The 26202-nt window shown below is 45.7% G+C and overlaps 3 protein-coding genes across 4 annotated transcripts; 2 read left to right on the top strand and 1 right to left on the bottom strand.

The window, feature by feature from the left end:
- Positions 1 to 7301: 7301 nt before the first annotated feature.
- On the top strand, positions 7302 to 12211 carry LOC112893304 (chloride channel protein CLC-e). Its single transcript, XM_025960551.1, has 7 exons — positions 7302 to 7759; positions 8147 to 8534; positions 9009 to 9206; positions 9691 to 10157; positions 10386 to 10922; positions 11467 to 11675; positions 11781 to 12211. Exons 1-7 carry the CDS (start codon positions 7460 to 7462, stop codon positions 11860 to 11862), a joined length of 2181 nt encoding a protein of 726 aa, XP_025816336.1. The 5' UTR covers positions 7302 to 7459; the 3' UTR covers positions 11863 to 12211.
- LOC112893305 (uncharacterized protein At1g15400-like) lies at positions 12045 to 13895 on the bottom strand. 2 transcript variants are annotated; one of them, XM_025960553.1, is made up of 2 exons: positions 13157 to 13895; positions 12045 to 12340 (listed from the first exon to the last, which is right to left on the bottom strand). In XM_025960553.1, the coding sequence occupies exon 1, from the start codon at positions 13529 to 13531 to the stop codon at positions 13217 to 13219; it is 315 nt and encodes a 104-aa protein (XP_025816338.1). In that variant the 5' UTR covers positions 13532 to 13895; the 3' UTR covers positions 12045 to 12340; positions 13157 to 13216. The 2 variants fall into 2 exon arrangements, with proteins under 2 accessions (XP_025816338.1, XP_025816337.1); XM_025960552.1 differs by having other exon boundaries at positions 13138 to 13894.
- A 1411-nt stretch (positions 13896 to 15306) lies between these two features.
- Positions 15307 to 16030, top strand: LOC112892414 (germin-like protein 1-2). The gene has a single exon (XM_025959589.1). It carries the CDS (start codon positions 15307 to 15309, stop codon positions 15967 to 15969), a length of 663 nt encoding a protein of 220 aa, XP_025815374.1. The 3' UTR covers positions 15970 to 16030.
- The last annotated feature ends 10172 nt before the right edge of the window (positions 16031 to 26202 follow it).

Here is a 26202-nt window from a genome sequence, read left to right as displayed (position 1 = left end):
GCTGGTGTTTTGTTTCGGTTTAGCAATGTTTGCGCTTGATCCCTGACTCTGATTCTGCTAGCTCGATTGTGCTTTGCATTGTATCACGGCGCAACACAAAGCGAATCGAATGCTCAGTTCAACTAAAACACAAATGAGCACGCACAGACGAAAAATAAACAAGAACTGTAAGAACAAGACGACATGTCACTCGGAGTCTCAGATACACTCCTTACCAAGTCCGAAAGAAATGTCAGCACAATCGAAGCTAAAGCATGAAACTACCGTGGTGGCCGGCCAGGAGAACTTGCAGATATTCTGACTAACAGTGGCAAGAGGCAGGTGTTCAGTAATCCTTGCAGATATTCAGAATTTCAGACTAACAATGACAAGAGACCACTGCAAATAAATCCTCGCAAACAGCCATGTATGAACAACAATGACAAGCGAGCATCACTTGACATATAATCCATGCAAACTGGCTATTCAGACCAACAGTGCTAAACAATCTCTGAAAATATAATCCTTGCATCGTCAAACTTACATCGTCCTCGTCGTCAAACTTACAATTACAGGGGAGAAGGAAAAAACAAATCCGACTGAACCGAAGCGGAACGAAACGAAAATATGTGTGGTCAAACTTACATCGTCCTCGTCGTCATTGATCAGTCTTGGGATAGATGCCAGGCGGATGGTACGCAACCTTGACATCTCTGGCCAGGGCCGGGGCCTTGCAAAGCAAAAGGGAGAAAAAAGAAGAAGCAACCTGGTGAGAGAGAATGAGAAGAGGTAGACCAAAAAGCTCCCTCCCCTATCGTATGGAGGAGATCGACTGGACTGGCAAAAGGAAGATGAACAGAGACCGGCAGAAGTTGCCAGAGAAGAAAGCAGGAATTATTTACACAGCTTTCATTAAGAACAAGTTGAAAAAAAGAGAGAGAAGAAGCGGAAGAGTACACTGGAAACAGAAATGAAAACCCCAGAAAATCTTTGCAACAATAAACTACTGATCTAGGTGGGTACGGTGCGTCGTGCACGCGAGCGTCACCCTTCTCGCAGAGAAAAACCGGGAAAAATCAAGCAGAAAGGGAAGAGTCCTGCCATTTCGTCCATCAAGAAAAATAGCTAGAAGAGAAGCAGGAATCGCTTTAGTCCCCGTAACGAAGGGCTGAGTGCCGATCGAGCCTTATTAACAGAAAAAGAAAAGGCAGGTGAAAATGGGATCTAGAAATCAAGAACGAAAGAACAAAAAGAAACGCATCCCTCCGCGCGTCGTTTGCGAGCTAGCCTCTCGCTAGTCCCCTGCCATGAGGCGGCACACACTTACAAGCGCGATCTCGATCGCAAGCATGAGCAAGAACATCACGAAGAAGAAACGAAGAGAAGATGCATGGAAGACCAAGCACATAGAACACAGCCACATACAGCGACCCGGCCCAGAAAACACCGCAAAAACCAAGGGACTAACTATGAACTGCACCGCGAGCACCCCCGCCGTGGCCTGCCCCGACCCTCCGGCCGGCGAGCACGAGCGCACCGTGGCCGGGGAGAGCCGGCGCCAGAGGCAGCCTCCCGGAGCCGAGGAGGTGAGCGCGGGCGGACGGAAGGGAGGCGGCGGCGCGAGAGAGCAAGGACGCCATGGGTGCGCTGGTTTGTTGGGAGAGCAGCACAGAGGAAGTTGGTGGTGGTGCCTGCTCGGCAGGGGAGGAAGGCTTATATAGCCGGGACGGCCTTTCATGCCAGAAAAGTCCCTGCACTGTCGAAAATTCACCACCGCAGTCCCTGCTTTATGAGCAAGTACATGGCTATTTTCTGAGAAACCCCCTCCTTTCTGTACTTGCATTGCACCGGGCCGTTGCTAACCCCCTGCCAGTTCCTGCCACTGGCTGACAGGCAGGCTGCACAGCACAGGCGCCCGGCCCTGCCACCGGCGTGACGCTTCCGGTTTGCCAGCCGTTTGATCTGATCTGCACACGATCTCGTGGCGTTCCATCGCTGCGTGCCCGGCTGGTGGGTGTTGCTGCGTGAGAGTGCGACCACGAGTAGTGCACGCTCGATTTCCATGGCGCGCGGACGTGGATGACCAGCAGAAACGTTGCAAGATTTTTCTTGGCCGTTCGTTCGACCTAGCTACTGGTGCACGCCGTGCGTGGATGGACGCCGCCGCCGCCAGTGCGCGCCCGGCGTGCGGCGTAGAGGCCGGCGGGGGCGGCTCCCGGCTCCACGTACACGGTGGCCTTGGCGTGCGTGTGCGAGATCAACAAGCAGAAAAAGGCTGCCTCCTGGCTCCTGCAGGTGCAGGACATGAGGAGGGCCCGCCGGGCAAGGACAAAGAATGGGGAAAAAGAAATCCTGGAGCTTTGGCCTGAGTCTCGCATCGTCACGCACGTTCGAACGCGAGGAGGTGGTCTTGATGCTTTTTTGCAAACGGGACTCTATGTGCTCGAAATTTTAACGTTTGGATAGAGAAGAAGAGCTGTTTCTTCCATTTGAATCTGCCTGAAGTTTAAGTTACTTTTTTTATCCTGAATCGGCAGTGGCATTCATCAGTTTCTCCCTATATTTTTAAGGGTATTTTAAACATGGTTTCATATACGAACAATAATCAAGCTGGTGGGCATGCTTAATCAAGGTGTGGAGGAAGGAAGAGAGAGGAGTAGAAGAGATAATATCCCCTGTTCTTTCTGGTGTTTTAATTTCTCTCCATCTGGTGATTTTGATTTCTTTCTGCCTAGCTCGAATGAAGATTTGTTTGTATTTTTACAGCATACATGCATGGCTGATGATTGCTTAATGGCAACTCGTTCATCTAAGTAGTAATTAATCAAAGGCTACTCCGCAATACGTTTTGCGCTTGGAGCGAGCTCAGCGTGCCACCTGGCACCACCTCGAACCTGCCGTGATCAGGCTCCTGATCCCGCCCCGCACCCCTGCATGGTGACTCTTTTGCTTGGGCGCCAAGCTAATTTCCTACAGGTGACGGACACTGTCAGCAGGCCGGGCCCACACATCAGGGGATAGATCAGGGACTTGGGCCTGCTATTTTTGGGCGGATTACGGCATGGTCTTTTAGCACGATTCGAGCACGGCACGGTACGAAAAAATTTAGGCCGTGCCGGCACGACACGAACACGAGGATGGGACGTATAGTACAGCTCGTATTTTAGGCCACGTTTGGACCAGCACGGCATGAAAATGGCCCGTCGACCAGTGTGTAGCCAGTTGTTCTAATATCAATCAATTTATACTACTTTCTAATTAACGGCGGTTACTCTTAGTAGTCATTCAAAAAAATATGACTTTTCATTTTCTACATAGAAATCTCTTCATATAGTGACGATTATTTAAACATACGAATATTCACGGAACGATAACTGCAAATATACTAAAGGCCGTACTTGAGCTGGCACGGTATGAAGACGTGCCAACGTACCGTGGGCAGTGCTTGGGCATAGTAAAAAGATTGTCGTGCCTAGAAATCTAGATCCGATATGGCACGAGGTACGAGAGGGCTAGGCCGGCCCGGCCCGGCCCAAGTCCCACCTCTACCAGGGGACACGCCAGCCCCAAGCCGGTAAGCCCAACCGCTTTGATTCCGTTCGATGCAACGACAAAGAAAGGGGAAAAAAAGGCTCGCAGCGTTCGAATGCGAGGCCGAGTTCTTTTTTCTAAAAAAAAGCCCTTGAGGCCGAGTTCTCGCTGGTATTTGCTGAGGGCACCCTATTTGCTCAGCATTAGAGTTCGTTCGTCATTCGTCAAGGTAGTAATTTGGCGCGGTACCTGCCTCTTCGGCGCCTTGGCGACGGCCGACGGGTTGATGGGACTCGTGGCCCACGGAATCAGCCTCGGGCACCACCGGTGGAGAAGTGTCCCGAACACCCGATCCCGAGCGGCTTGCCGCTTGCATGATTTCGCGGTCCTCTCCTCTCCTCGTGCACGGGATCTTTCCGGTTTGTCTCGATCGGAGAAGGCAGGCAGGGCAGACGACGAGCCTGCAAAGGATCAGACCCTCTGACCGCCTTCCCTTTGGGCCGACAGCGAGCACACTCTGCACTCTACTTTTCCAGAAGATGAGAAAAAACGCTCGGCTTTGCAGACTCGCCTGGCAACAGGTTTGAACGGCCGAATCTTCTCCGGAGCGCACCCGGGGCAGCTCAGCGCCGGTGATGGCGCACGTTCCTGTCGGAGACAATGTCTAGCCGTTATCTTCAAAAAAGAAACAATGTCTAACCGTTGGCGTTAGGCACGTAATGCAACTCGCCCCGCCCGTCGGGGCGCGCCCAAGCGCGAACGTGGACTCAAGCAAGGGCGTTCGTTTCCGGGTACCTAAACTTTAGAGGGGTCACATCAAAGAGAATCTTATCATTTAGAAGTATTAAATAAAGTCTAATTACAAAACTAATTGCAGAACCCTAGTGCTAATTCGCGAGACGAATCTAATGAGGTATAGTAGTCCATGATTAGTGAACAATTACTGTAGCACCACTGTGGCAAATTATGGATTAATTAGGCTCATTAAATTTGTCTCGCGAATTAGCATCTAGCTGTGCAAAAAGTTTTATAAACAGATTTTATTTAGTACTTCTAAATAGTAAGATTCTCTTTGATGTGATGGGTCTAAAGTTTACATAGGAGAAAAAACTAGCGTGATGAGCGCGCAAACATGCGTCGGCATGGACAATCGATCAGTACGGAGTACAAGCAGAAGCAGGAGAGGCAGTAGCACGCCGCCAGGCGTCGGCCAGCCTGACCAGCAAATCCTGTTTATTCAATAGTCCAAGTTGAACACTCAATGACAAGACAAGGACTCAGGGAATAATGCATACTACTACGTACTATATGATGGTCCTTGTCAGGTAACTAGCAGATCAAGGTTCTCAATAATTACATTTAGAGTACTGCTAATGTTTTACACAGAAAAAATCCAGTATCTGACAGCTAGTATTAGTGGCACATCAACTTTCCATAATCTCGAAGAACAACTAATACCAAAGTTGCAATAGCCTCGACGAATGATCACAAACTTTTAAGGGAACTACACCACGTTAACCACTAGCATTTCCCTTTGCATATATGGAAGCAGATCAAGATCTATGACCTATAAAGCAGAGTACCCAACGAACATACCTCTAAATAGCACTTCTCATATTCTGGATTCGATTCTCAGTGGGAGTGAATTTTAGGCTAAGGTTAAAAAAATCCCCCTCGCTAGCACGGCTAAGGTTCTAGGAGTTTTCTCGACCGGAAAGCCGGTTGCTTTCTCTTAGTGAAAAAAGGTTGGGGCCGTCATACCCCACCCGATCGAGTTTATTTTTATAAAGCAGAGTACCCAAACGGCCTGCCCGTCGTAGATCTATCATCTATTAATAAAACAGAGAAGTCCAAACGCTATACTCAGCATCAAATAGAAAGGAACTAACAAAAAAGTTCAACCCAGGGTGATGGTTAGTCGAGCTGAAGATTCAATTCGAACTTTTGTAGTAAGGAATCTACGGATTACATGAAAACTAAAGTAGCATATTCAAGCAGCAAGTGGCCATGACATTTATAATTGATCCAGTAGTAGAGTTCTGAAGAGAATATGGCCAATGAACAAGCATTGAAGCCAAACACAATAGAGACAAGACTATGCAACGGGTTTAGGGATTTTTTTCATCACTTTAGATAAGCTGACAGAAACTTAAATAAGCACGAACAGGTCATTAGTAGCTAGTAGCTAGCCAGCAAGTGACCATTACATTGATAAATTTATTTATGTTCTCATTTGAGTATGGTTGCTATCAAATTATTGTTACTATCATAGTCATTGACAAGTAGTAATTGTAGGATCATGTTGTCTTTTGTATCAGTAAAGTTTTCTTGGATGAGGTTGAATTTCACAACTTATTAAAATTTTTGGTTTAAACCCAAAACAGAATAAACCAAACCATTTTTTTGGTTTGTTGTTAGGTTCATTTTTTATTTGTTGCTAAATTATTTTGTCTTCTGGGTTTTAGAAACTAAATCTTTTTAGAAATCGCTAAACCAATTACCAAGCCTACCAATAGTGCTCCTCTATCACCAGCCATTATCGCCCAGTGCCTTCCTCTACTCCTGCCATTCTTGTCATATTAGACCCACACTAACAACCCCAACCCCTAGCCTTAATCGGCAGCCAACGGTTTGAGGTTGAAGATATGCTGTCCTCGTGGATTGTCGCCTACACGTACTTGCGTAGGCTATAGACAGACAACAATTATGCGCAAACATTACCATTTTTCAAGCACAATTTCACGCAAACTAAGATGAATATTTGGTGTGACCCAGAGGTATAACCTAGCGTCCAAGCACAAGTCAAGGTCAAGTCAAAATGTTTTAAAACTTATTGATTCAAGCTCAGTGTCTTCTGTCCAAATATTTGCAGCTAAATGGAATCCATAGGCCTCATGTTTCTTTTCCCACCCTAATCTATCTCTATCTTGAGGAGATTTGACTTTAATTTGTGAAATCATAGATGGTGGAAGGAGGAATCCCACCACAAGTTCAGATTGTGTCCACGTACATACAACAGGCGAAAATCGACGGACCAAGGCAGAACACATGAGGGATTTATTCCGAGCTTTTAGAATTATATAAGTAGACTAGATGCACACTTACTTTTCTCTGTACCAATCATAGAGAACTAGCTAGCTAGGAATATTTTTCAGCCTGGTTTTCGGATAGTAATGGCATATATATTTTCTTTCAGTACATGATAGCCCACTTACTTAAGAGCCATGATTGACGGATAGGTCACTGGAGTTTCTCGACTAACTTGAGGATTATTCAACTGATTCATCGCTGGAGTTACACTACATTGGGGGTGACACTTCACCATCTAATTTTGGAGGTGTTGCACAAGCTCGTCATACCAAGAAAGGGCAAAAATTAAAAAATGCTAAAGATGTGTCAAGAAAGAAAAAGAAATTAAACTGAAAAGGTGAAAATGAAATGAAAGGTAGGAAAGAATATGATGTTGAAGGAGTGAAGGGATACTTTTGTAGCATGCATTTTGTAGGGCAGTTAGGAGGTGGTAAGTGTAGAAATTTCAGCAGATGGGTGATGCTGCATTGTGTTGCATAGGACATGCAGGATCCACTTAAAATACCGTGTCTTAGAAATATGACTGCTTAGCCGCTGTGCAGAGTGTTCATGGACGGCAAGTATCAAGGCCCAGCCTTACCAAGGCCCAACCCAATTCGGCACCGTGCGGCAGGGGCAGGGCCGCAGGGGAGAAGACGGAAAGAAGAGGAGAGGGAGACTGGGAGAGGATAACGGACACGTCGCGGATTCACGGCCACCGCAGAAACCGAGCGAGAAAAAACAGCTCCCTCCGTCCGGAAAGGTCAGAACTCGGAGGCGCTCGCTTTGCCTTCCTTCTCTGCCCCCTTGGGCCTCGCAGCAAGCCAGCGCTCAAATCACGAGATGAGATAGCCGGTGAGCGATCAGAAGCAGAGCCCCCATGGCGCCATCCGCGCGCCTCCTCCTCGCCTCGCCCCACTCCCCGCCAGCACTCCTCGGGCTACGCGGCTGCGGCCGCCGCAGCACCGTGGGGCTGGCGCGACGAGGCGGCGGGTGCGCGCGCCGCCTGCGGGTTGTTCGACGCGGCGCGGCGGACGAGCAGGCCGGGGCCACCACGCGGGGGGAGCAGGCGGCGGAGGAGGCGATCGAGGACCCGGCGCCCGGCCGCGACCTTGTCACGCTCGCCGCCTGCCTCGTCGGCCTCCTCACCGGCGTCTCCGTCGTGCTATTCAACCTCTCGGTACGGTACCCGCGCCTCGCGTGCTCATCTCCGGTTTGATCGTTTGGTTTGGTATTCAGACTTGCGTGAAACGGTATCCCGTACTACGGTACTAGGTTCGGCATTTTGAATTATGGAGCTGAGGTTAGTGACTTGATCAGGTATATCGTGCTTTAGAATTCTGATATCCAGAGTTGCTGAATCAGTTCGCGATGCTGTTCGGTCAGTTACATTTTATCCCGGCAAGTCCTCGGACTTCAAAAGCATCAGTTTCCCTTCAGCCACTGAATTGAACATCTTGGGTGCATTTTAGTACTGAAGATTTAGTGTCAGGTTCTCGTGCTGACCACTTAAGTACCTCATTCTATATCCTGTGATTTAAGATGCGCATTTTTTTTTGGGATACAGGTTCATGAGATACGTGACATATTTTGGGATGGTATTCCTTTGCGAGGCGCTTCATGGCTGAGGGAAGAGCCGATCGGTGAAGTCTGGCAGAGAGTGATATTTGTTCCAGTCAGTGGAGGTGCTATAGTAGGAGGATTGAACGCATTAAGAAGTTCTGTCAAAACTAACTCAAATGGCCCAATGTCCAAGATAAAGAGTGCAATCATGCCATTCTTGAAAGCTGTGGCAGCATCTTTCACACTTGGAACTGGCAATTCTTTGGGTCCCGAGGGTCCCAGTGTGGAGATTGGTTCTTCAATAGCCAAAGGATTTGGAAATGTGTTTGACTTGGAGGGTGGGAAAAGGCTGTCCCTTGTGGCAGCTGGATCAGCAGCTGGAATTTCATCAGGTAACTTTTACTATCTGGAGCATGAGCATTGTATGCGGTAAACTTTTGTGCCGCATGTAGCATGTATAATAAGTTTCAAATGCCACGAACGTTTTCTTGATTTCTTCATGTCCATGGAAAATGATTGTCACCAACCTAACATCTCAACATCAATCTTTTTTCTTTAGCAACACCACATCAATATTCCATGTCCTTGACCTAATGTAGATTATTTCCCCTAAATTTCCTCATTGTGGTGCTGGTGTATGATAATTTTTGAACCACCAATTATGAATAGATTGGTATGCTGATAGCTATGCGTGATATATTGGTTCATTGGTTGCATAATATATGCAGCACTTACCCTGTAGCTTGCATTAGATTCACCTTCAATGGATACTTAAAATGCTCCACAACTCAACATGTCCATGCGGTTTTGTGTCTTCTTTCTGATTTCATTTTACTTATATTTCAGGTGATTGCCTTGTATTTTAGGTTTTAATGCTGCTGTTTCTGGGTGCTTTTTTGCGGTGGAATCTGTTTTGTGGCCTTCTTCTACGGATTCCTCATCCCTTGCCAACTCAACACCGATGGTGATACTCAGTTCAGTGATAGCATCTGTTGTTTCAGAAATTGGTCTAGGTTCCGATCCCGCTTTCACTGTTCCAGAATATGATTTTCGCTCCCCAACAGGTACTTCGTTATATATTGAGATTTCAGCACTGTTGATAACTGTTTTTACAAAACTTCTAATGGTGAAGATGTTTTAACCATTTGCTGTTTCATAGCACTCTCTAAATAACTTTAGATGTCAAATAAAATAGGTATGTGCAGCTGTTGATGTCAAAAGTTACTGAAACATGACACAAAATGTAATATTGCTGTAAGCTAGCTGATTTTTGGATTACTTTGTTTCGAATTGCATATGCTCTTGTCCTCCTGACAATTGAGTTGGGGAATCGCGGAATGGTGTACATTGACTCTGAGAGCATGCAAACCCCTTCTATCCGTCCAAGTTTGCCAAAATGTCCCTTACAGTCATAGAATTCCTTTACACTCCTCCTGATGGTAGGTTAGTTATGGTGTCAATTTTATGATATCCTCTTTTTACATTTTTGTTTTTCGTGCTCCAGAGATTAAAAGTATGAGGATATTTACATGACTTCATAAATGTCAGAACTTCCTTTATATCTTTTGCTGGGGGTCTTCTGTGGATTGGTGTCAATCACATTATCAAGATGCACATCACTTGCTATGGAGACAGTTGAGAGATTACAAAGGGCAACAGGATTACCAAAGGCTGCATCGCCTGCATTAGGTGGCCTTATTGTTGGTCTCCTAGCACTCATGTACCCTGAAGTATTGTATTGGGGCTTTGAAAATGTTGATATCTTGCTGGAATCACGACCATTTACAAGTGGCCTCTCTGCGACTATATTGGTCCAGCTCATTGGAGTGAAATTGTTAGCAACATCTTTGTGCAGAGCTTTTGGATTGGTTGGTGGTTACTATGCACCATCTCTTTTTATTGGTGCAGCTACAGGGATGGCATATGGCAAGTTCATGAGGTTTACATTCACTGGTCCTGAACCACTCTTGCATATCCCTTTCCTAGATGTGGCATCACCTCAAGCATATGGCCTGGTAACATGCCTACCAATTCAGCTCTTTCATCTGCATTTTTCTTCTTCTTCTCAACTACCTTAATAACTATCTCTTTACAGTGTTATGTTATTATTTTCTGTATTCCAAATGTTAAACTAGTTTTCCACTCCTTGTCTCAATTTACGCATTATAATCTTGGATGACAATATTAAGCAAAGAAATATGATAGTTTTTTGTGTTTTCTTCCTTTTTGTTTAATCTTCACAGGTAGGTATGGCGGCTACCCTTGCTGGTGTATGCAAGGTGCCTCTAACATCGGCCCTCCTACTTTTTGAGCTTACACATGACTATCGTATAGTTCTACCTTTGCTTGGGGCTGTTGGATTATCATCTTGGATTGCTTCTCCTCAAAGGTTCTCTAAAAGAATTAGGAGTAACCTGGTGGAGGAGAAATCAAGTATTGCTCAACAGGCAAACAGCTTGCCCACTCAAAACAAACAAGTCAAATGCATGGATACGGCTGATTCATCTCAAGAATTATGTAAAATTGAAAGCTCCCTTTGTGTCTATGATGCCAGCGATGAGAATATGTTCGAGAATCTTACTGTTGCAGCGGCCATGAAAACTAACTATCTTTCTGTCTCAATGACTACTCCATTAGTTGAGGCACTAGATCTTATGCTTGCAGAGAAGCAGCCCTTTGTTATGGTCACTGAGAATAACCGGTCTGTAATAGGCTTGCTAGCACTAAAAAATATCCAAGATTTCTGCCGAGCTGCAAAAGATACAAGGGCACAAGATGAGGTGAGATGTGATGTGGAGTTCTGCATAGTACATAGATTTGGCAAGTTAAAGGTCAAGTTCTTTTTTGAGATCTATAGATATTTTGTTGTCTCAACACAGCGATCATGCATTATTGTTTTACCTATGAACCTTAACCAGTTTTGTTAGATATAACCAACTTACAGAGTAATTGCATCCATGCCAACTCTGGATTGTAGCTAGCATCTAGTAGGGAGTTGAGCATTCTAAGCCATACTACGACCCACATACACCAAACAAATAGCTTTGTAATGAATTAGACCTGATACCATAAGTTTAATATTCAGAATGTATCAAACAAAAAGTTGTCAAGTTTGGTTTGTTCTTGTGAACACGACAATCTTGGTCTCTCCAAGTTTCTCTGGTTTATGCATACTTCCAAGTTTTTCTTTAAAAAATAAAATGGATTTCTTGTTTGTTCGGTGAGATCGAATAGTAATTTAGAGGATGTCTAAGTTTAGGTAACATTTATTGCCAGATGGTCATATTTGTCAACTGATTGGGAGTTTCCTCAATCTTGGTGCAGGTAAAGGAATTCCTGGTATCTCATGTTTACCAAGCAGGCGAGTGTAAATCATGCTCTGTGACTCCTCAGATGCCACTTACTACTGCAGAGAAGATTATGGATTCTCATGGTTTGGATCACCTTCCTGTTGTCTCTGAACATGCTAATCTTCAGGATAGCGGACTTTTGATAGGTTTTGTAGATAGAGAATGCATCACCATCGCTCGAAGGTAATTGTAGAATTCTTCTAAAATTGAACATAGTATTGCTTGTATTCCAATTGCCAATTTATACTAATGGTGTTCTTATGTCTTTCGTGTCCTGTTCTCATTCAGAGCCGTGGCAATGAAAGAATTTTTCAGTTCTACATATGAGATTGGAAAGGAAGAGAGATCCAGCACAGATGAGAGTAGATGAGACAATATACTAGCACTTGCTACTTCGCAAGCTGTATGAGATTTTTCAGCTTTGGATAATTGCAGGTGCAGCCTGCAAACCTGGCCTGGTTTCATACTTTCATGTGGCATCTGTTCTATAACTGGTCAAGGCTAAGGCTTCATCACGTTGGTTTGCTAACTTTAGAACGTGATTCAGATGGGTGGTTAAGGAGGGCCTCTATTTTTTTTTTCCTGAAAGTATCTCCCTTACCACCACCCATGTGTGCATAGTGTTTGTCGCACAAGTGCGTTGCAATTTCCCGATCATTGTAATTGATAAGCTGAACAATTAGCTGCTGGGAACTGAACAAGGTCAGTTTCTTTTTACATCTCTATTCTTCTTTCCACTTTTTCAATAACCAAATTAAATCGAAATACAGGAGAGGTTAAAAAAGCATTCATGAGCTTGATTTTCTATCAATGTCCTGTCTCTCTGCGCCAGGGCCGGGTTTGTGTACCTGTGTAATTACATGAGTTAGAATGGGGACTACAAAATTCGGTGCTGGTCAAGATTAATACACTGACCGACCTGCTATGTAACTGATTATCTAAGTTTTTGCAAATTAAATTAGAATAATCTAAGCGCACGAAATTGCTGCTTCAATGTATGACAAGTGATGGTCTCAAAATCGACTCATCGCTGTAGGCTTTCTAAAGCGACATTTCAATTGCATTTATTTTTTCCTGGCAAGATGAGGGCGTGTTGGTGCCGTTTGAATGGGAGTTTTTTTTTGTTTGGCATAGTTGAATAAGAATCGCAAAATCTGAACTGTTAGGGTTTGAAGTCCAGTCCAACCTTGTTACAATTATTAATTCCGGGGAAAAAATGTAGCTAATCATATTATGTGCGAATGGCGTGGAGTTGAAGAGTAAACGGGGAGCTTATTTGTATCCATACGTACGACTAAGAAAAAGGAGGCAACACGAAAGGGACATGATGATACATATAATTAGTATCCCTGTCAAGATAACAATTTTCACAAAGGGATTAACATGGCTAAACCTTTTTAAGTACATGCGCGACTAGGCGATTGATGATTTCCTATGATGGAATCCGAACATAAAACCACTGTGCATTAAGAGAATTGGGAAGAACGGTGCACAAATCGATCCATTTTGTACGAACACAAACACAAAAGTTTTTCAGTATTCCGTGGTCTCTGATGAGTGATGATCATGCACGTATGCATCCTCTAGCTTGCTATCACGAGTTCACGACAAGACCGAAGCTAGCTACTGTCAGCAAGAAGCTTACAGGATTAAGTATAGCATACAGCATGTATAACCACCAGAGCTTGCACGCCGGCCCGCCTTGCCGTCGCCGAGCTCGATCCTCAGCGGCGCCGGCCCTTGCCGCTGGCGCCGCGGGCCGGCGGCGGCTGCTTGTCCTTGCCGAAGATGCCGCAGAAGCCGCACGCCGGGACGCGCGGGGACGGCGGGTCCAGCGCCGGCTGCACGTGCCCGGCCCTGTACCCGCCGTGGCCGCCGGATCCGCTCCTCCGCTGCTGCCGCGCGGCCGCCGGCGCCCCCTGCTTCGCCCGGGCCGGCTTGGCGAGCTCGCCTGACGCCGGCTGGTGCTTGTCCTCCCACACCGTCCCCGACGACCCCGACCGCCGGAACGTCTCGCTCGACCGCTGCAGCCCCGCCATGCTGTCCGCCGCGCTGAGCTCGCTCGCTCGTGACCTCCTCTGCCTGTTGCTGCCGTCCGCGCGCGGCCGGCGCGGCGCCAATATACACGGCTGCAAGGCGCGGGCTGGAGCTGGGGGAGTCAAATCAAAACCATGTGATATGGAGATAAGGGGAGGGCGGATCAATGGCGCTTCGCCTGCGGCTGACCGTCCTGCAATGGACTGACTGAACAGGTGGAGACGCCTTCGCCGCTCTCGCTCGCTTGGGTTGCTTAGCCTCGTCGATCACCCGAGTCCTCCGGCGACTACTCTACTCTACTCTACTCCACTCAGGTGGACTTTGAATTGTTTTTTTTTTGTCATCTTCAGGAGCCGGTCGTGACGGTTTCTCTCTATTCAAACCGCGCAAGTACGGCATTGGCTCTCATTCTATTATTATAGAGTTTATTTTTAGGAAACAAAACAAATGTTTACATGGTGACTGAAGTTGTGGTGTGGAATGATTGATACGTGCAAAGATGGACGGACGCACCACGGGAGGAGTAGGAGCGCGAAGTGACAGCGTGATACTGATGGATGGCATGCCGGGACAAATGGGCCGACGTTGGGAATGGAGAGCAGGAGGGTGAGAACGGAATCATGCTTACACAACGATGCTAATCAGTAGTCACATACGTATGCATGACTCCAATTGGCCGGACTCCTTATTAAAACTGATCTTTCATTCTTCTTCGCATTGTTGTTCGTCGAAAAAAAAAGTTCTTCGTTGCATTGTTTGTTGAGTCGTTGCATGCTGCTCAAACTATGGCTGACTAAAGACTGCCGTTCAGTGAGATTCAGGGTTGGACCAAGTTTATTTGCTAAGCATTCGACCTGTCTCCATGATCGCCGTAGCTAAGAAAACACGCGCAGGTAGCGAACAGATTAGCTAGCCTTTCCACAAGATGGATGACGAAATCGCTGGCAGGACGCGCGATTTTCCGCTCTGGGCTGCCTTGCGTAAAACAACAATACGGATCACATAGAAATTGCACGTTATATTCCTCAAAAAAATTTGCACGTTGTAGTTTTTTTTTTGGAAAACCGTTAGAACAAAAACCCGCAAAAAATCTTAAACCAATCAAATCCACCCAAAAGTGATTCAAAACAGACCACGTTATCTTCAGCAAGATGTTTAGAAATTTCGGGCCGGGGGTTCGAAAAGGAAGGAATTCTACGCTGGTGGAAAAGAAAATTGAACGTTGTTGGACTCGGAGGCCACATTACGGCCCATTTCCATGTTGTACTTCGGTGGGCCTGGATACTTACTTAGCGAGTGCATAGCAACGGGGCCTTTTCCGAGTCAGAATGAGGCCCAATCTTTTTCCTAAATCGCCGTAGCAAATTTCTCCAACAGCTGCTCACGAAATTGCAAATATAATATCCCCGTACTACCTGCCGGGCCGGCCGGACTCAAACCTGTTCAACTCTCCTGCGAATCCAAATGGAAACGGCCCGAGGAAACGGCAGCAGATACCCCACCAGCGCCAAAACCATCCATGAGCTAGCTGTTAGGGTGCTCACCAGCTCGCGTGCAGCATCCCTGCACGCGCTTTCCGACCCGGTAGCCATGCCGCCGGCCGCCTGCACTCCCGGCGGGCATCAGCATCCACATCAACTCCACCCGTGCCACAGGCCACTCCCCCCTGCGGCCTGCTATATATATACTGCACGGCCTGCGATCCCCCAATGCAACAACGACAACCAAGACAAGGACACAAGAAGAGAAGTTTGTGCGCAACGCATCGTGCAATCTGATGGCTTCGGCTGCCGCTCCTGCTCGTTCCTCCCTCGTGCTCCGCGCGCTGCTGCTGCTCGCGGCGGCCGTCGCCGGCGCACTGTCGGACCCGACGCCGCTCCAGGACTTCTGCGTGGTGGACCCGCAGGCCGCGGAGCTGGCGTGCAAGCCGCAGTCCGCCGTGGTGGACGACGACTTCTTCTCCCGCGCCATCGCGTCCGCGGCCAGCACCGCGAACCCGTTCGGCGTCAACTCCACGCGCGCCACCGTGGCCACGTTCCCGGGGCTCAACACGCTGGGCGTCTCCATCACGCGCGTCGACCTCGCGCCGGGAGGGCTCAACCCGCCGCACTCGCACCCGCGCGCCTCCGAGCTCGTCATGGTGCTCAGGGGCGAGGTCATGGTCGGCTTCACGTCGGGGGCCAACCGCCTCTACTCCAAGGTGGTCAGGGAGAACGAGCTCTTCATCGTGCCCCGGGGCCTGCAGCACTTCCAGCTCAACACCGGCGCAGGCGATGCCGTGTTCGTGGCCATGTTCGACAGCCAGTCGCCCGGCGTGGTCACGCCCACGTTCGCCATGTTCGCCACCAAGCCGGCCATGCCCATGGAGGTGCTCACCAAGACGTTCCTCATGGGCGAGGACGAGGTCAGCGCCATGAAATCCAAGTTCGCCGGCTTCTGACAGTCAATATCATCAATCCAGCAGTAGTTCAGCTGCTATATATCCCATTCAGTCACGTCAGTGTGCGGGTATTCATTTGTTTCTTTAAAATTAGTTCTCTGCCTGTCTCTGAAATCGCTTTTATACACATTTGTGTTTCCACCAAATTGTAAACTATATAATGCTAAAAGTGTAACCTAAATGTAAATGTAAGCGTGTTTGCATCGGGAGTTGAACTCACGACTTCATTTATATCTATTGATGGAACTTTAATAAGTTTTTTTTGAACTCCCCCTCGTTCCCAGTTGGTTCAAATCCCACTACTGACATGCTAAAACTTATTATCTGATTCTCTAAGGTCAGTCTCAATAAAAATTTCATCAAAAATTCCAAATAACATGCCACATCAACAATTTTTCTAACTTGGTAGTGTCATTATGAGAAGAGATGATAGAGAATTTCATAAGATAAGAGATGAGTTTCATCCATAAAACCCAACCGGTTCGGTAAATGTAGAATGAAACTTTGCACCACGCTCAGTTTCATTCCTAGGCCCATGTGGCATGCTATGTTGGCAACATAGTCAGATGTAAAGTGAGTTAATAGGCTTCTTTTACCTCTTATTTCTTCCTTGCGTTCAATGCATTGTAAAAAATACGGTTCAAAGATCAAGAAGAATGCACAAATAAATGAAAATATAAACCTCTTTACTCAGGGACACAAGATTACCTGTAGCTCTTTTGCAATGCTACTATGCTAGTGAATTGTGAGTCAGTATAGCAGTTAAATAATTAGTGGTGTTCGACTTGGTAGCATGCCTTTAGATGAGTTAGCATGTCTGTCATGTAGGCGCTCCACCTCACACCATAGGTGAAATAGGGTAAAAAATTTGAGAATTGAATTGGTCTATTTAATTATTAAAGAATGAATTTGAGCTTTGAAAAGAAGTTGAGGGAAGATAGTGGCTATTTCGCCTTTCCTTTTGCAGCAGCTGGGCCTGAGTCTTCCTCACCAAAAGATAACTGCACTATACGTGACACTGTCGCAGGCTCGCAGCACCAACCGTGTCCCCCCCGCATGAAAACAAAACGAGAAGAGGCTTCCTGGCACATCTCCTGGGCCCCATCCACAGACCTGCCGGGTGCTGGCCTCCCACCCGCCTGCTTGCCCGCCCCGGTTGCGTTTCCTCCTTGCCTGGGGGAAGAAGGCAGCTAGCCCCTCCCTCTCCTGCCCGGCCGCTGCCCAATTTGGGCGCTTCCTCCCGGTCCCACGTCGCGCAAGCGCTTGGGGCTCAAGACACATCAGCTCGATTCAGAGTGACTCTTCTGTGGGACCCTGCATTCTATGTCATCGATCGATGTGGGAGATACTGCATGCAGTGACCAAACGATGCATTTGCTTGTTTGTGGAAATCTTAACAGCCACTAGCTAGCATATACTAACTTACTAAGTATAGATTGACACGACCAAGAGTCCAAGACAATTGACGTTGATCGATTAGCTGTCAATCTGATGGTAATTAATCCATTAATCTTGTCCGACTAAGGAACAATTTATTAATACAACTATGGAATATAGCAGCAGATACTGCGAAGTAAATATCTAGGAACAAAACCACTAGTGCAAATACAGTGGAAAGTAGGAGACTCCTATTTTTGGGCCAGCCTAACGAAGGTCAAACGGGATTTCTTCAAATATGGAACTTTTATGTTAAAAAGGATCTCAAATAGGATTCTGGGAAGATATATGGTTAGAAAATAGAACTTTACGTGATCAGTATCCTAGGTTATATAACGCCGAAAACAAGATACGGTGGCACAAGTTCTGAGCACCAACCAACCGAATATCTCTTAGTGTAGGGATCTTATTGGCAACAATTTGATAGCATGAAATATTCTCCTTACACGTATCACCAATATCGGATTAGTCAAGAGGATGATGAATTTCGCTGGAACCTACATCACGATGGAGTGTTCTTGGTGAAATCACATTACCTTGCCTTAATCCATAGCGATGTTCCAAATTTGAACAAACATCTTTGGAAACTAAAGGCTCCACTGAAAATAAAAATATTTCTATGGTACCTTCGAAAAGGGGTAATCTTAACAAAAGATAATCTAATTAAGCGGAAATGGAAAGGTAGTAAATAGTGCTCTTTTGCCATAAAGATGAGGCAACACAACATTTGTTTTTTGAGTGCCGACCAGTTCGAATGGTTTGGGCAGCTATTCATGTGACTTTTGGACTCCAACAACCTCGTAGTGCGCCAGGTATGTTTGGTCACTGGCTAACAGGGATTTGTAACGAGTTTAAACCTCTAGTGTTACTTGGGCTGCAACAACATGTTGGTCTTTGTGGTTGAGTAGGAATGATATGATATTTGAAAACAAGCAAATATCTTTTTTGCAGGTTATCTACACAGTATCGCACTGGCTTCGTATATAGGCTATTCTCCAAACACCTACTGCACAGGAGTTAGTTGCAGCAGCATCCAACGTATGGGTGGCGGTCTAGTCTATGTGGAGTGCTTGCTATCTCTCTCTTTTGTGTAAGGCCGTATGCTTTTTAAGCAGAGTCGGAAGCTTCTTTCAAGTTTTGTTGTATCACCTTATGTAACGTTACTTAAAATTGATAAATTTCCTTTTTTTGAAAAAAGGTTTCGAGTGGTCAATCTATAATTTCCTTCTTTATTTGTGCTTGAATTCCTCCGTTAACAAACATGGACTCCGCAGGCGTTGGTCAGCCAGCCTCCAGCAGTCCAGCATCTATACGACGATCGACAATTATAGGTACTGGAGAAGAAGAAGAGCTGGACACCGCCACTTACAATGCATGCTTCGCGAAAGGTCTCCACTACCAATCAATCCGGTCCAAACTGCATACATATATTTTGCTATACTTCGTTCCCAGGCGATCTGAAACCGCACAAGTCGACGTTACGCTACTATACCCCGTCGCCAGTCAACATGGCCGCGCTCCAGCTCCGCGCCTCCTGCTGGTCGCCACTGCCGGCCGTCGCCTCGGCGCCCCGTAGCGCGCGGCCGATTCGTGGCCTCCCTCTGGGCGGGCCAGGCCGCCCCTTGCCGGCTCCGGTTAGGACGAAGGCCCGCCCGCGCCACATGTTCCGCCCCCATAGCCAGAAGCAGGGTGCCGACGATCAGCACCCGGAGCGACAGGACGAGGGCGGCGAACCCGACGGGCCGGACGAGGCATGACCGACGTGCAGCAACTCTCGATATCTTCAGCAAATCCACCATGCCATCATGTTGTATCAATGCATCAGGTGGACGGGGGAAAGCTCTTATGCGAGATGCTAGACAAGCGCCGCGATTAGAGCATTGATGGGCGTGGTGAGTTTTGATCGCAATGGTAGTCAGTTCCTTTTTTTTTCTAGTTGGTTGATTATTTTGTAGCATCTAATCCGCGGGGTCAAATTAAAATCATCACAAAAATGCTCTGGTAGCCAATACAGACAGGGTGGCTAGATGTATGGCGTTGGCGCTGCCGAAGTATGGGCGATAGGAGAGCGCAGTAGTGGTGGGCCAGGTTGGTCGGGCATCAATCATCAAGAAAGAATAAATAGAAGGGTTTTATTGTCACTCAGGCAAACAAGTTTTGGTCTGTTGCTAAGAAATATATACTTCCTTGTTCGTCATCCAATTTTTCGAGTTCTTTTATTGCATTGTAGCAATTTGGGTTATGCTTGATTCCAGTGGAACCTTTGTAAATTTCTACTTAAAATTTACATCTGTTGTTTTAATAAAATATTCCATTAAGCTCGCCCGACTGTTCTCGAATCATATGAAGGAGAGGGCCATCTTATCTATTGTGCTATGATTTGGTTCTCTTATTAATTTCTTGTTGCTTTCATAGCCGCCTGAGGCCCCAGACATGTTTATTAAAGAGAAGGACCAAATTTCTAAGTACGTGACAGGAATACCTTCTTTGAGCGTCGAAACTCTGGTGAGTCTCTTTTTTATTATGTTGGCAACCTGTTTGAAACGTTTTGTATACACAAACTATTCGATGCTAACACAAAACTTTCTGATAATTATATATATATATATATATTCAATTTATCATAAATTTGTTTCAAAGAAAGCAAAGTATTTAGGAGGACAAGCCGTCTTAGTGTGTCTGGTAGGAGCACAAGTTTCTCCTACACCTACCAGGCTACCACCTGACTGAGATTTCAATACTACCTAATCCAGCCTTAAAGCAGCTCCAATAGTTATGTAAATTTTAGCTCCCTAAATCTATATTTAGGGAGTTGCTAAACCAGTATTGGAAGTCAAAAAAAGGTTAGTCAAAAAAAGGTTGGTCTCCAACAGTTCCTCATATTTAGGGAGTAAATCAAATTTGAAATCTACACGGGCTGGTAATCCATTTAATTTCTACGTGGGCTGTCAATCCATTGGGCTGTTTGTCCTCAAATACGGACCTACGTACTAGCTGCCGCAGCCGCAGATACACGACGCTGCCGCAGCCGCAGATATATGCCGCCGCAAGTACTTGTACGTGTGTGATCTGTGCCTGTGGCGATCAACTTGAAGGCTCGACGTCTCCATCCGCCGTCAACCTGGTAAATTAGTACTTTCTCTCACTTAATTTGCCACGTACTTGCCTGATCTATGTGTCTTGTGATCATTCTTCTACATGTTTATGCCTTGCCTGATCTATGCTTTCTCTCACGCTTCATTATGCCTCGTGAGTCGTGATCATTTTTGTTTCTTCGTACTTGCTTCTACATGTTTCTACATTACAGTTTGTAAGCAATTTTTATTAATCATAGTTTCACGCGGGATGAGTCAAAGTCGATTGCTTTCGGCACAAGCTTTGGATGAATCATCTTCGGATGATGACGATGAGTTCATAATTGCCGCAGCTCAAATCGTACAAAGTGCACTACGAAGAAAGCCGGGGGGTTCCGTACCAGGGCGTGCATACATACATCAGGATAGAGAAGCTGGGCACGCAAGATTGTATCAAGATTATTTTGCAGAACATCCCACGTATGGCCCAACTGTTTTTCGACAGAGGTAATGGTCTACTCATTTTTACTAGTCAGTAGTGTAGTCTTTGTATTACCAATGCCTTACTATTATTTTTATATTGCAGGTTTAGGATGCATCGGCCACTATTTCTTCGTATAATGAATGCTGTGGAACAACATGACGATTACTTTCAGCAGAAGAGAAACGCAGCTAACCAGAAAGGGCTAAGTTGCTTGCAGAAGGTAACTACAGTATTCCGTATACTAACTTATGGAGTACCAACGGATGCTACGGATGAGTATTTACGTATTGGAGAGAGTACAACTCTAGAAAGTCTGAGAAGGTTTGTTAAAGCTGTTATTGAAGTTTTTGGAGACGAGTATTTGAGGTCACCCAATGAGAACGATATAGCTCGATTACTTGCACTTGGGGCGGAAAGAGGAGGAAAAGTATGCTCGGCTCACTTGACTGCATGCATTGGAGGTGGAAGAATTGCCCATCCGCATGGCAAGGTCAGTGTTCGGGCCACCATCATACACCTACAGTAATTCTAGAAGTTGTTGCTTCGAAGGATCTATGGATTTGGCATGCCTTTTTTGGTTTACCTGGGTCTCTTAATGACATCAATGTTCTTCACCGTTCTCCACTTTTCGCTAAGCTATCAAATGGAGAAGCTCCAAAAGTGAATTACAACATCAACGACCATGAATATACAATGGGATACTACCTTGCCGATGGCATTTACCCGTCTTGGGCTACACTGGTTAAGACCATACCTGAACCACAGGGCAATATCTCCTTTATTGGTCTCATAGAACATATAGATTCTTTTCCAAAATGTACAATATTTTTGATTTGTCCCTTGTGTAGCATCTGTACTAACGTTCAACCAAGCTGACACAATAAGTCTATCTTCTTCCTCAGTAAAATTTTTCCGTTTTTGCTTTCGAGTCGCCTTTGATGATTGGTTGTTGTCCTTTATTGGAGGTGTCTGCTGAAACTCAGTTGGAGTATCAAGAATGTCCTCATAGTTTTCATTGTAAGTGCCTTCATTCATCAGATTTGTGTAATAGGCACCATGACCTTCCATGTCTTGAAACACCTGCATAAAGCAGCAACTACATTTCACATATTTAGAAACTACATTTCGAAGTAGAAACATGGTCAGCACTGCACAAATGACCAGGATGGAAAATACATTTCGAAGTAGAAACATTATTGTTTTTTTTCAGAGCTAGAACAAAAGGAGTGTTATAAGCAGCAATCATTGCTTTAAACGTTTTCAAATTGCAGGGTAGAAAATAAAAGATTGTAGCACATCAATGAGGACAAGAGACCTGTTTTTGACAATACATGGCAGATTCCTAGCATGGCGACGTTCTTGTAGTATAGCTTGATGAAAAAATATTATTAGAAAATAAAGGAAAGGGACCATAGCAAGATGTAGAAACAATGACTGTAGCAGGACGACGGGCACAGAAGAAATCGGAGTGGCTGTTCGAATGGCGGAGCCGTCAAACAGTCCCCATCAAATCAATACAGGTGCGTGCAATCAACTCTTGCCGAGGTCTTGTTCGATGCACTAATTTAATCGCGGTGATGTGCCTGCAGCCCTGAATTGCATCGGTGGTGGCCATCTAGATTAGTTTAATCGGCGGCAGCGGCCGCAATTCTATTCGGCCGGCGCGTTGGACTTCCAGGACTAGGTGCGTAGATTAATGAATAGTTTTGTTTATTCAATCTTCATTAGAGTTTCTTCTGTTCGATCTCTCTAAAAGCGCGGCCATGGATGAAACTAGAACCCGAATCACGACCCATAGCTAATCGCCTTCCTGGATCGGCGAGAATCCCTAACCCCCCAAATCGAGCAGCAACAAACCTAGCGCAACATCCATCGGCCGAATCTAGACCACGACCAAAATCATACGACCTAGGCCCTAAACCGCGATGGAATTCAACGCGGAATTCAAGAAGGAGCGGGCGAGCAGCGATGGTTTACCTGCAAGCGAGGCGAGACGGAGGCCAGCGGAAGTATTCGATGTGGACGGCTGGGGGCGGCGCCGTCTTGACCGCTTCGGCCAGGGAGCCGTTCTGGAGGAGGGGAGGAAGAGGAACGGGGTGTGCGCGAGATGTGGAACGAAATGGTGGCGCTCGAAGCTGGGCGAGGTGGTGCGAAAGCATTTTTCGGAGAGAATCGGCGGGAGATGTGTTTCGGGAACTCCCTACAAGGTCCCTACATGTAGCAAGGATTTAGAGAAATTTAGGATTTTTGTAAATTTAAGGAGTTGTTTACATAACTGTTGGAGGTGGGTTTTTTTAAAAATCTCCTTAAATCAGGATTTAGGGAGCTCTTTACATAACTATTGGAGCTGCTCTTACTACTGTAAATAAATATGCCCTAAAAGTTTTCTTTGCTCCAATCTTTTTAGTTTAGCTATCTTTCTTTCTCATTGTTTGGTTTGTCCTCTCTACATGCAACACAACCTGTCTCTTCAGTTCCTATATTAATCGTGCAATTTCTTACAGCAAGGTTATGAAAAAAGATATACAATAGCTATTTTCTTTTATTTTCATCTTAAACTAATTGAATAGTGAACATATACTATAATGGAGCATTGACTCCAAATTAATCAAGTATAATTGCTGAACTTGTGCAACACTTTCTCTGAATTATATAGTGGAGCTCACCCAGAAGTAATATATCTTCAATGGTCAACTAGTTGAATATTATCCGACTTAGTTGAAACCACCACTAAACTAGAAGTAAAACATGGCTCCTAAACTAGTGAAATATCATGAATAATCGAAAGCTGAACAGTATATGTTGATTGCACCTACAAACTTTTCTGATTGTTCCTAGCTGTTAACTATATTGATTGTTTCCATACTAAATATCGAGCATTCATTTGATAATATATATTTGAGATGTTCCAATCCAGACTTAATTCCTACAGTATATATTGCGTTGTTCACATGTAACATTATTATTTTTTACTTCCCTACATGCTATCATCTTACGTTGAAACTAATGCAATACTGGTTACTTTAAGTAGAGCTGCATTGTCATAATGAACTTAATATTGAAACGGATGGAAAAGATTTATCAGATATAAAAGATACTGTCTCAATTTGATTTTCAAACATCATCTCAATGTGCATGAAAATCAGAAGTAGCTTCCCTTTCTTGTATCATGAGCAAGTTCAAATAATCAACAAGCTCACTTTTCTCTCTTGTTTGGCGATTCTAGAATGTAAACGCCACGGTATTGGCACATATAATCTTTTCAAGATCAAAAGAAGCTCTGGATTTAGCTTCCAAGGTCATGGTAAGTTGGCTGCAGCTACAATATTTTTCCTCCTTTATTTATATGTAGATTCCATGTGTCATTATTTAATTAACCTTTGACTATTTTCGAACTTTCCGCTTAAGTTTTGTTGAAACAATTCGTCAGGACATTGCAGGCTTAGGCCTTCATGCTACAGAAATTTCTCAACATACAACAAACCAGGTAAGCTTACATAAGTATCAGGTTCATGGCACTTTTGAATTGAATGACAATGGTGAACATGTTGTTCATTTCTTCTTTAAATATAGATGGTCCGGGCATATACATCTATCTTCTGTAATATTGCTGAGGATGCATACCATGGGAGAGTTAAGATGGAAACAATCATCTCCTTTCTTGATGCTCTTAGAGGCTTAGCCGCAGTCTGTCATATTTTGGTAGAAGGTATAGTGGCTAAGCTCCAAGATAGTTGTCGGAGAAAATCTCCAGCCGGGTGGCGGAACGCACCCGTCTAATCCTAGCTTAGGATGAGTTTAGGGGAGATCTAGGTACGCTTTGCCAAAGGGTGGATGAACGCGGAAAAGACACGGGGATTTTAGAGTGGTTCAGGCCGCCGGAGCGTAAAATCCTACATCCACTTGTGTACTGTATTGTTTGCGAGAACTTAGAGAATCTAAACTTCCGAGCGCTTCGAGAGCTTGTGAGTGCCTTGTGTGAAAAACCTGTGTTCCAGCGAGTGCGCTCTCCCTTTTATAGGCTCAAGAGGAGCGTGTACCCTGAGCGGTGCCCCGACAGGTGGACCCGGCGATACATAATGTACAGACCGGAGCCTATAATGCGACAGATACAAGATCTTGCACTTCAGCTCCTTCCTGTAGTCCTCGATCAAGAAGTTGATGTGCGTATCTACAGCCAGGGTATGGTCATGTGCCGCCTTACCGGCACAGTACCTATTGTCAGTGACATGCACAGAGGAAGACGTGCTGCCACTGTGAAGCGTTCCCCCCATCAGGGAAGACTTAAAAGTGTCGATTTATCAGTCCCAGGAGGCTGATAACACTTTTATTACATCAGATGGTACATCACCGTACAACTCTACGCGGTAACGGGCAGTGAAGCGCCACTATCGCGAGGATTACAACCACAACCCACACAACTACACTGGCTACGAACAAAGGATCATCAGAGTCTTGCGCCATGCGGAATCCAACGGTGGCCTCAACCACAGGCAAGGCTGGGTGCAGGACGAAACCCTACTCGTTGTCTTCGGGGATGTAGTCTGGGTCTTCCACTGTAAAAGTAAGAGAGGGGTGAGTACAAACGTACTCAGCAAGTCCAATCACACCCACGGAGGGGGGGGGGTATAACAGTAATCATATGCACAGGACAATTCAAGGATAGGTTATGGTTCATTTGTGAAAAACTCAACTGTATGCAAGGGTTCGTTTAAAAATGATTTCCAAAACGAGTTTTCTGGCACCAAAAACACACAATGTTGATCCACACAGGATCCACGTTTTAAACTGCTACCGGACTCCCCGTCCGCCGTAGCACACGGCACAACTGCCGGACACTTTCCAAACAACTCACACCAGCCCATCCATTCCCAGAGATAAACACTAGTTATGTGACCACACCGTAACCTGCCCAATACCGTGGGCACGGCTATTCGAATAGATTTTAACTCTGCAGAGGTGTGCAACTTTACCCACAGGTGGGGTACCACAGCACGAACACCTTAGTGCCGGTGCAGATCCCATCAAAGCCATTACCCACCTTAGCTAGACCTGACTAGCCATCACGGGATCCATCAAGGGGTCATTCGACCTATCTCCGAGGTTTAACCGGGGCATAAGTCACACAGAGCTTATCCCGTCTCCTTGATCACCCGTTGCTCTCAGCTCTCCTGATGGCTATCAAGCTAACTAGTGGGATTTAAGCTAAGCCGTTGCCCATACAACGGTCAAGTGGTT

Source organism: Panicum hallii, chromosome 5, assembly GCF_002211085.1.
Source record: "Panicum hallii strain FIL2 chromosome 5, PHallii_v3.1, whole genome shotgun sequence".
Classification (NCBI taxonomy): Eukaryota; Viridiplantae; Streptophyta; class Magnoliopsida; order Poales; family Poaceae; genus Panicum; species Panicum hallii.
Note: the sequence above shows the minus strand (reverse complement) of the source record. Positions and strands in the feature narration are given on the sequence as shown.